This window comes from Conger conger, chromosome 6 (genome assembly GCF_963514075.1).
Source record: "Conger conger chromosome 6, fConCon1.1, whole genome shotgun sequence".
NCBI lineage: Eukaryota > Metazoa > Chordata > Actinopteri > Anguilliformes > Congridae > Conger > Conger conger.
In genome coordinates, this window is record NC_083765.1 from 34218611 (window position 1) to 34229616 (window position 11006).

General features: G+C 39.2%; 1 protein-coding gene across 5 annotated transcripts in view; it reads left to right on the top strand.

The window, feature by feature from the left end:
- Positions 1 to 6281: 6281 nt before the first annotated feature.
- LOC133130175 (glutamate receptor 2) overlaps positions 6282 to 11006 on the top strand; it is a 40483-nt gene continuing 35758 nt past the window's right edge. For all 5 annotated transcript variants that reach the window (XM_061244501.1, XM_061244496.1, XM_061244497.1 and 2 more), the window contains exons 1-2: positions 6282 to 6610; positions 6883 to 7023. In XM_061244501.1, the coding sequence (XP_061100485.1) occupies positions 6526 to 6610; positions 6883 to 7023 (226 nt within the window). In that variant the 5' untranslated portion in view covers positions 6282 to 6525. The remainder of the gene's footprint in view (positions 6611 to 6882; positions 7024 to 11006) is intronic.

Genomic DNA, 11006 nt, shown 5'->3' on the forward strand with positions numbered 1-11006 from the left:
GTTTGCCCCATCATGGTCCATGGAACCTCTTTAAGTTTCTGCCAGCTGCCATGGCAACAGACATTGAGATTAGATTGCTGCAGGGGCCCAGTCTGTCTCTCTGGATAAGATTTCTTCAGCCATTACAGTGAAGTAGGGACTGTGCCCAGCTTTGAAACTTTGGGGGAAATGTGAAGTAGACATCCAGGTATTATACCGAATTAAACATTAATAGTTAGTATCTTCTGTTAAAATTATAAAAGTTTGTAAAAGTTGTAACATATTCCAGTCGTAAAATATTGCTGGCAGGAAACATGCATACATTGATTTGTTGTAAGTCGCTCATAACTGTAAGGACAATACTGACTTGAGCAGTTGGTCTGAAGCCAGAATGCTTCTGAACACGCTCAAGTGCTACAGCGCCCTCTGATGGAGGCCTGATGAACTGATGTTTCCAAAGAGTGCTTTCATCCTCCTGCCTTCTAGCGGAAGCATCTAATCGCTCAGTGAAATGTGCAATGATTCGAATGACACTTGAATTTTAAATTATATTTTCATTCTTATAAATTATAAATTATAATTCATTCTAAGCCTTTCCTCAATCTTACCTAAAATAGACATTGAATCTACCCGTGGCAGTCATTTTGGCATAACAGTACTATTAATAGCTATTTTTCTAATAATACTATTACAGCATTACTAATGTATATTTGTAGCTTTGTGTATTCTACTAACATTATGGATGACAATTAGAACATCTTATTTGACTATAAACCAAAGCTAAACAAAGGTTTCTTAATTACTGCATTTAGAGTTTGTAATGACCTGCCAAACATAATCATCCAAAACAGTTTTACTGACCCCTGCTGCTTTGGAATTTCAACGTGCAGTGTGTGGATGTACTGTGCAGTCCGTAAGTATTTGGACAGTGGTACTTCTCAGCTGTTTCTGATTAGTCCAGTGTATGCAATCGCTTCCTGAGCACAGGTATGAGAAAGCTTTCAGTATCTAGTCTTAATTCTAGGGCTTTTGATTAGAGTCTGGCATTTATTGGTATTCATGAACAGAAGGACCAGGGTTGTGCCGATGACCATCACAGAAGCCAATGTGAGGCTGAGAAATAAGCGATATAGGTCAAACAACAGGTTCACCACAATAAACTGTTTGGAACATCATTAAAGAAGGCAGCTCTGGTGAGCTCAGTAATTGCTGGTAGGCCAAAGAAGACCTCGACAGTTGATGATCAAAGAAACACTCTTCAGGAGGCAGGCGTGGATATGTCAGTGACTACTCTCCGCAAAGGACTTCACAAACACAGAACATTGCAAGATGCAAACCACTAGTTAGCTGTAAAAAGTAAATTACCAGGTTAGTACCTAGACAAGCCTGCACGGTTCTGGAACAGATGAGAACCAAGATTGACTTATATCAGCGTAAAAAATGTTCAACGTTCCTGGGCATGATATTTTAAAAACTTAATGCTGGAGGATAAGATCTCAATCAACTTTCTTTGCTCATACATTATGAGCTAGCTATCGTTAGCTAGCTAGGTAATCACTAATCTGTAAAAACTACGATCCAGTATAAGTTATATAGGAATAGCAACCAAATGTGTTGTTGCACAATGTTGAATGTGATGAATCTCTTAAAGAGGTGCTACTAGGCTTTATAAAGTATGCATTAGATTAAAATGTGAAGTCTGAAGTCATACAGGAGAGAAATCGCTATGTATTGTATGTAAAAATAAATAAATAAAACAGTATTTTTGCATGAGCCTGTAACATATTATTTGTGAGTCTTACTGTCATATTATAACTGATATCATTCCTAAAAAATGAAAAGAAGAAACCTGAACTAAAATGCTATTCAGCATGGAGCTGCCATTGCATCCTATCAGAAGCCTGCTGCCACTGAACTGTCCGTACGGAGGCATCAATTTCCTCATATATCAACGGCTAAATGGGTGGGTCAGATCCTAAATGTGCGCTCTCTCTCCCTCTCTCCTGCTCCTTCACTCTCTCTTTCTTTCCTTCTCTCTGAATACAAGAGGTAGGTCGCAGCGTTTCCATAACAACCAGCTCCTGTTGCACTTTTTGAAAATGTAGCCTACTGCATATATGCCTCTTGGGGGCTGGACCCACTAAACCATAAGCTCCTGATGTGGTGATTCACCCCACCTGAGCAAACATTCTGACCCTGCTGGCTGGGTGTGACCTGGAGTGCCATGAGTCCATTCAATAATAACTGACCATCAAGTCACCCAGACACTGTGTGTGTATGTCTTAACTGTTCATCAATATTTCATCAGGATCTACTGTATATGAGTGCAAAATGGATCCCAAATGGATCCGAGTCAATAGTGGAGGTTTACTTAGGTATAATCATTTCTACTGTATCACACCTCTGAAAATCCTTGTCTACCTATGAATGATGCCAATTGTCAATTTATATTCTTATTATTGTTATTACTACTACTACTATTACTCCACGGCAAACTGTCCATTCAGAGGAAATGACTTCAAGTCGAGTGTTTCATCTTTGAGTGCAATCTTGAAACCGTGGACAAAAAAACAATTTCCTTTCACCACAACTAATATCCCTCTCCATTCCAAACTGGCAGCAGGATGGGGTTTTTTTTGCTGTTTTTTTGTTTTTTTGTATCTAGCAGACATCAATTCAATTAGGGTTATTTATTTCATTTCGACACGAATGGCTTTCTTCCCTCAAAATGTACCATGTCTGAGAATCTGCACTGCTAATATAAGTCAAGATTACTTTTCCATCCTAGGGCCAGTATCATGAAGCAGGATGACTGGGCTAGCTGGATAATTGCTCTGAGCAAAACCCAGATCCATCCCAAATCTGGAACATGGACTGCGGTTCCAGCTTTTATTCGGTGCAGTTATCCAGCTAACTAAGTAGGCGACTAAGACTAACTGAGGGGCGACATGGCTCAGTATGGCAGTAAGAGCAGTCGTCTGGCAGTCGGAGGGTTGCCGGTTCGATCCCCCGCCCGGGCTGTGTCGAAGCGTCCCTGAGCAAGACACCTAACCCCCAAATGCTCCTGACGAGCTGGCCGGTGCCTTGCATGGCAGCCAATCGCCGTCGGTGTGTGAGTGTGTGTATGAATGGGTGAATGAGAAGCATCAATTGTACAGCGCTTTGGATGAAGGCGCTATATAAATGCCAACCATTTACCATTTAAGTAATCCTGCTTATTCACCTTATTTTCCATCATCATAGCAATTCAATCGCTAGTTTAATGCTAGTTTAATGCCAGATTCGTATCATTCATATTTTAGGCATACCTACATACTGTATCGGTATTTACAAATCCATGTGAGATTATTGGTCATTTGATTGGAGGCTGATCTCCCAAATGTATTGGACTGTATCCCAGCAGAATGAGGCTGACAACACAAAACAATTATGCTTTGATGGGCATTCCAACATTCCAACAGACAGGTTTCCAACATGTAAGTTTAAGACAAGTTTCCTATTTATAACATATGCAGGGTGAAGAACAAAGAAAGTATTTTGTACCCAGTAACTCAAAGTTTAAACAAATCATTGAACACTCGATGCAATTAACATTCCATTTCCCCTTGGTGAAGATAAGATAATGACTAAACAGTGTTTACTCCTTTTAAACAGCAAGAGCAAGATAGATACTGTTCAAGAACTGCAACAACTCATGTCACTGATTCAGAAGAGCTATTCAACCAGTCATTTAGTCAGTCAATCAGTATGTTTGTCATAAAAAAAGATCTAGGAATGATGGGAGAAGTTCCAACAATATACCACAACTCAAATTCGAAAGGAGAGAGGGAAAAGAGAGGGAGGGAGAGATGGCCATAGAAAGAGACAGAATTGGGGGATTTAATTCTACTGCCACTCAGTTTGGTTTACTCTTGATCCTTATTCACAGCAGCACTGTATGCATAGCCTGTAGAAAAACTATGGAACAAGTGTCTATGACATCACCCATTTATTTCCCAAGGACTTGTGAAAAGCATTTTGACAACGCAGAAGTGGAGTTTTTGGGCACTGCCATGTTGTTCAAATTGGACCCAGAGACCGCCGCAGGGAGAAGGGGGACCCATATATGGGCATTTGAAAGTGACAGTGACGCAAACTGCTTCTGATTCGTCCACAAAACATGTTCAGTATATTGTTCAAATAACAGTAACTTAACAAATGAACACAGAAAAAATAGACAAAGAAAAAACACCTATCAACATTATCTTCAGTGAAAAAATTATTAACTTAACATTTTTAACATATTGTTACCATTGACTTGCACTGAAGCTTGTGGCTGAAACATTTATACTGGAGCCAACCACATTTCAAATAAGCTTCAAAAATGAATCCCGGTTTTGGCTAGTTGTCTGTGTGAGATGAACAGACACTGCCACACTGATTGAGTGTGAACCTTCTGTATGAATGAAACTGGCCTTCTACCATAATATAGTATACCACATGCAACTGCTCTATTTTACAGCTACACTGGGGCTTAAACCACCAACCTTCCAGGTCCCAGTCAAACACCTTAGGCTATTTGAGTCGCTTTCCTGTCAACTTGAACCAGCCTGGCTATTCATGTCTAACCTCCTCTGACCTCTCTCATTAAGGCATTTTTCCCTCATAACTGCTGCTCACTGTTTTTTTAACTAATCTCTGTAAACTCTAGAGACTGTTGTGCAGGAGATCAACAGGTTCTGAGACACTCAAACCACCCTGTCTGCCACAAAAAATCAATCCATGGTCAAAGTCACTTAGTTCACATTTATTTTTGCAATGAGTTGCTACCACAATTTTGGCTGATTAGATATTTACATTACCAATTGGTGTAGGAATCTAACAGAGAATGACTAGCTTGTAGTGGAGAGGTTGTAGGTTCAATTCTAAACTGAGGCTGGAATATCTTCTGTGAATTACCATATATAGGAATAATATGAAAATAAGTTATGCAACAATAGATGAATGTATCCCCTGAGCGTGAACATATCTCGCAGTGTTTTAACCAGATTAATAACACAATGATGTCATATCAGGGCTATTCATGAAGGTTCCTGCTGACATTACCATGACAATAAAGTAGCTATACAAGCCTATACTGTCATTCTGGAGAATGGTATAATCAATCACATTTGGTTATCAGTGATTTTCTTCATGACCACATTTATTATCAAAGCAATTTAACCTCTTGACACTAATTGTATGTGGTTGTTTTTTTCTTCTTCACCATATCACAGCAATGTAGAACAGTTTTTTGTTTAATTCGTAGAAAGTATTGTAGTATTATTGCTGTATTAAAAAGACAATTTAAAGTCTATTGTCAAATAAACCACTTGAATTAACTATTTTGTAGCTAAGTTATGGGCAACAGCAGAAACAAGTACACCAATGGCTCTCCAGGACCAGGGATTCAGATTCCTAAAAAATCAATTAGCTCCTGGCCTCATATGACCTTTAGTGAAGTTTCTGCAGCAGCACAGCACAGAAGGACTGTCTTGCCGAGGCATGTGCCATATATAGATTGTGGTTTAGCTTGCCCTTCCTGACTCACCTGAGATCGCTTAAGAGGTGAAAGATGCTACAAATGCTAGTTCTTCTGAGCTTTGGTTAGAGTGGACCTGTCCATGGTGCTGAAATTTCGATCAGCTTGATGAATATCACCATAGTTCCGGTTGGGAAACGTTCAACCTTTAGTGGCCTTATTAGGCCTCCTGCCAAAATATTCACATAATTACAACAATGCTGCTAAGAAAATAAAAGTTTACGGTGTGATACACTTCCCGCCCTGCGTATTTATGGGAATCTCGTTAAATGTACTTCATTTAACTGCATTTCTTAAAGCCTACCTATTGATGAATAGTAGGTCTAGGTATAGTTCAAGAAGTTGCGCTGTCATATGGCGTAAATGCGATTATACCAACCTCTGACATTATTTTAATTGTCCGAGAAAGATTAGATACCATGCCTTGACAAGGATATTCATGCATTCTTAAATGCTTGCCAACTATTATAATTACGTGCGTTGTACATTTAGTAAACTGAAATTCGTTGTGTAGTTAAGGCACACTAAACGGTTTAGGTTATGGAGAATAAAACGTCAAGATTGAAAATTAATATCATATAGTATTTCACAAAACGGCGAAAAAAGCTACTGAACCAACAATGAACTAAATGAAGAGACTCGGGATTGTTCGTGTTTTTACGTCCTCATTAGCATTCCGCCCTTGTTCGTGATGCTCCGCTGAAAAGAGCTCCACCGACTGACGGAAAGGAGTGCGGCGCCCTTGCGTGAGAACGGAGGTACCGATTCAGTGGGACGGCACCGCAAAGGAGGAGAAAGACAAATCTGCATCACCATTCATTCATTGTTGGGAACGAAGCCACGGTTTTTATCCCTGAATAACCATCAGCCGGTTCATTTCGCAAGGGAAACTTCAATATGACTATGAAATAAAGACAAAACGACTGCTGGTGATAAAGCGGGATTATTTTTTGTTTTGTTTTGATGTGGACTGATCCCGTTTGGAAATGCAACATATTATGAATTTGTCAGCTTTTTTGCTTCTCGTTTTCTGGGGACTGGCGTTTGGGGGCTCACCCAGTGTACAAATTGGTATGTAAAATTATGTATTTAGTAGCTAATAATGTGTTCAAACTGTAAAAGCGACGTGGTTAGAATGTGAAGTAAAGGTAATTTGGTTTATATATAGAGAAAACCATGAACCAGGTAGGTAATGCAAATTGCGCATCTGCATGCGAAATAATACGCTACTGAAAGGGTGAAATGCATTCGACAGTATATTTTGTATAATGCAAATTCACACAGAGCATATGTCAGAAGCGTATGTGGTCCATGTTGATATGTTTTATGTCTCCTTTCCTTAGGGGGTTTATTTCCGAGGGGCGCCGATCAGGAATACAGTGCATTTCGAATAGGCATGGTCCAATTCGGCACGTCTGAGTTCAGGCTGACGCCCCATATCGACAATCTGGAAGTGGCAAACAGCTTTGCTGTCACCAATTGCTGTAAGTAACATATCCAATAATTATAGAAGAGAGCAATAGAATTATCAGAAATGATGAAACAGTGGCTGTCACCAATGTATGAAGCCAATTCAGCCCAAGAACAGAACCCAGAACATTGACTGCTTAAGATATATTGAATTTGCATTGTGGATATAGAATAAGGCTTGTGCAATAACTAGTTCGAATACCTGCCTTCGCTATCGCCAAATGAAACCATTGGCAACGTCAGGGTGGATTTCTGACAGTCGCGTGATATTCCGTGTGCAATTCAATTTACAAATAACACAATGTGTGGGTTTTGCTCAATCCCATTTACTGTACGCACACAACTTCTACAATCATCGTGCAAGTGATGCATGTAACACCTCCGTTTTGGTGGAATGGTTTCCCAAGCGTTACACTGACAAGCGTATGGATCTTAGCATCACATTATGGGTATACAAATGTTGCAAAAATTTGGAGTGGCTCTGTCAACAGGATCATTGACGCGTATTTGAGGGATCAGGGGGAATTGGTTTCCAGAGTAACCATCTTAGAAATGGCTTCCTTTGGCATACACGCAGGCAGTCTATGCTGCATAAACGTAGCCATATAACCATGTGTGATGATAATTTTTAAGCTTTATAGTTTCCCCTACGTAAGAATTATGACAATGTTTCGTCTGGCATGTCTGAAGATGTACGAAGACTGACAAACAGTGTTGACAAATGGCAGTTCCTCAGACCTCTTTGCCCCTCTCGTCTCAAGCGAGCTGACGAAGCGACAAAAATTATCTGGTGCTGCAGAGGATTCCATTTCTTCAAGGGGCTTAATTAACAACATTAATTGCCCTTATGTTGAGATGTGCAATTCGTAAGGTAAAGGGGCATACTAACGAGACACATGGAATGCGACGGAATATCTTGTTGCAGTGAAACCGGGCCGTCAAAAAAGAAAAAGAAAAAACGTTGCATGACCAGTACTCCCTCAATAACACCAATTTCACCTTGTTAATGCATTAACGCAATATTGACATATTTTGCAGAATCTCTGAATGGATTAAAAGTATTATTACTTTTATTGGTGTGTTTATTACATCAACAGAAGTTAGACCACAACAACACGGCTACGTTTAGTAAAGCTATGGAAATCTCAGAATTCGCCATTTTATTATCCCCAAAAATGCTCCATACGATGCCATACTGTGACGAATAAACAACATTTTCACATGGCAAACATAATCTATAATTCAGTACCTCCGTCACCGTAAATAAAATAAAACGATGTGCGCTATGAATATTGATAGGATTTCGAGAGGGGTAAAGCACCTGGTGGCTCACGGATAAATCAAGTGAATCAACTGCCTCCCGTCCGCCCAGTTGTAGGCCTTTTCCATCGAAGCTGGAGAGCTGCGGCTCTGCGGGCTTCACTGCACCATGTTATTGTATCACGGGGGGTGCTGATTCATGCAAAGAGCCCACGATGATCTCGCTAAGGCTGGATCAGACTGTTAAACACCGCGGTGACAATTCCTATGATGACAACGCGACCGGTTATTTAGCTATACTGTGCGTGGCTCTGGGATTAGTATTGTATGTAATATTAACTAGGCTACGTATTCACTTCGTTCATTATCTATCTTTTATGCGAACATGACCCACTTAAATCTTGACTTATTCCTTGCAGGTCTTACACATTTCGACCCACAGTAACCAGAACCTCATTACTGAACGTGTATTGGTAACAGTAAATGAGGCGTACGGGTGTCTATTGTATCTTTTCTCATCAGCGAATACCAGATCGATCGCCTGTTTAAGGCAAGCAGACACGCACATTTTTTTTAAAGAAACACAGGTCCGTTCTGCTGCCGGTTTATTTGTAGGAAAAAAGCATGCTGTGTCGTGGGGATCATTTTTTATTTGACTCTCTTTAGTATCTTTCTATTAATTTAAATTATACCTCACAATACTTGTTTGAATTCTCATGTTCAATCAATGATCAATGTATTAATGCATTAATTATTAGTGATTGACAGGTATTTTGATTAGAGCAATATGTTAGATTTAATGTGTTAATATTTGTATGTATAGGGTGTTTATAAACAATCGCAACAAGCGCAAACAATCGTTGAACCAAAGTTATCACAAATGAGACAATGAAGGGTATTTCTCTTTAATCTTAATACTCTGTGGTTGCTGTCTTCATTGAATGTATTTTAATTCTTATAATTGATCAATTTAATCATCAGTTTGCTCTTTACATCAAAACAGAAATGAATTGAAACATGGTTTAAATAGAGTCAAAAAAGCAGGTGCGTAGATAATAGTTTCACATATTTTTGACCTTGCATCTGTAGTTATTTTGTGTGTGCATACACCTCCATTCTCAGACAAATATCTTCCCATTCCAGTAATTCTTACACGGTAAAAAAAGAAAAGAAAAAAGGTCTAGTGCCCCTCAGATAACTATGATTATGTATTGTAGTGTGTGTGTGTGTGTGTGTGTGTGTGTGTGAGTGTGTGTGTCTTTGTACATGTGTGCATTCATCCGTGCTTGTGTATTTCAGATTTCACTTAAGGTTTGCAGTATTCGTCCTTTTCAGCTTAACAAATGAGTTCAACCATTTTTAACCAAACACATACACACCAGCATGCAACAGCCAACATCACGTTATGATGGTTGGCATGATAATCATTTTGACACTATTAGCATAGTATCAGGAGGCATATCCAATGAAGACACGTTGTGTAAATTAATCATAATATTTTATGTTAAAGAAAATCATTCCAATGCATTATGCGGTCCTCAGTATGCACTTACTGTATACATTCTGCATGAGACCCACGTAAAGTGATTGTTACTCTGTAGCCAACTAATCATTGAATTGTGCTGAAAGTCATATATTTTATACTGATCACAGTGAACCAGTTACAGATTTTAGCCATTTTTTAATGCAGTGCAGAGTTCTGTTTCTTAAGACCAACACCATCTGGTCATGCTAATTAAGGACACGGTTGGCAGTATGTGACATGAAACAACTTTCCTTAAAATAATAAGTGAAAATCATTTGAAAGCAGAGGGACGGGAAGAAAGTGTATAAAAGTGTAGTGAATTGAAAAAAAAGAAGATTATTGTCTCTTATTAATAAAGACCTGTGGAGTTGGGGCAAAGCATTTACACTCCAGTAAATCAATCAACCAATGCAAGACATTTCATTGGGATACGTATAGCCTGATGTCCCTCCTGATGTCCTTGTCTTGCCATCAGCCTCAACTAAACTCAAACCCAAAGGCAGACCCCCATGGGGTTTTGAAGCAGGTGTCTGACTGCAGGTACACGATGTAGAAAGAAGATGTTGTAGTTCTTTTCAGCATTTGACGCAGCAGAGTGAGTTGACCTCATTATTTAAAGTGGACTTATGGATCCAGCAGCTCTCATTTATGGAGAATATATTACTTTCACAGTTTCCCATGCATCTTTTCTGAAGTGCTCATTAAAAAGATTTGCCTGGAGGCTAAGGACTACGTATATCGCTGACGGTACCATGGAACAGCATCACAGGGACTGAGCAACAGCATGCAGATAAACAGTGCTTATATTTCTTGGCTGCTGAGTCATTTCTGTTTTAGAATTGATAGAATAATTAGCCGTCTTAGATGTCTCACTGTGTGTATGGTGATATCAGTTAATTTATGGGCCATATGGAAGTCAAAATTAACATAGCATTCAATGGAAATCATACTGTTGGAAATACTGTATGTCGAATTGAACCTGGCAGCCATGTTCTCGGGTATTTACATAAAGAACCATTAGCCATATGTTCAGGCCATTAACCCTTACAGGAGCTGTGTTCTATTATAATGTCACTACAGTATTTTATTTTCATGCAATATAACTGCAATCAACAAAAGCAAATAACAGTTTGTAGCAATTATTTTCAAATTTGTAAAAAGCTGTTTTCAGTGGAGGAATATTCATAGTTTAGATGCAGGTCCATGATGAAA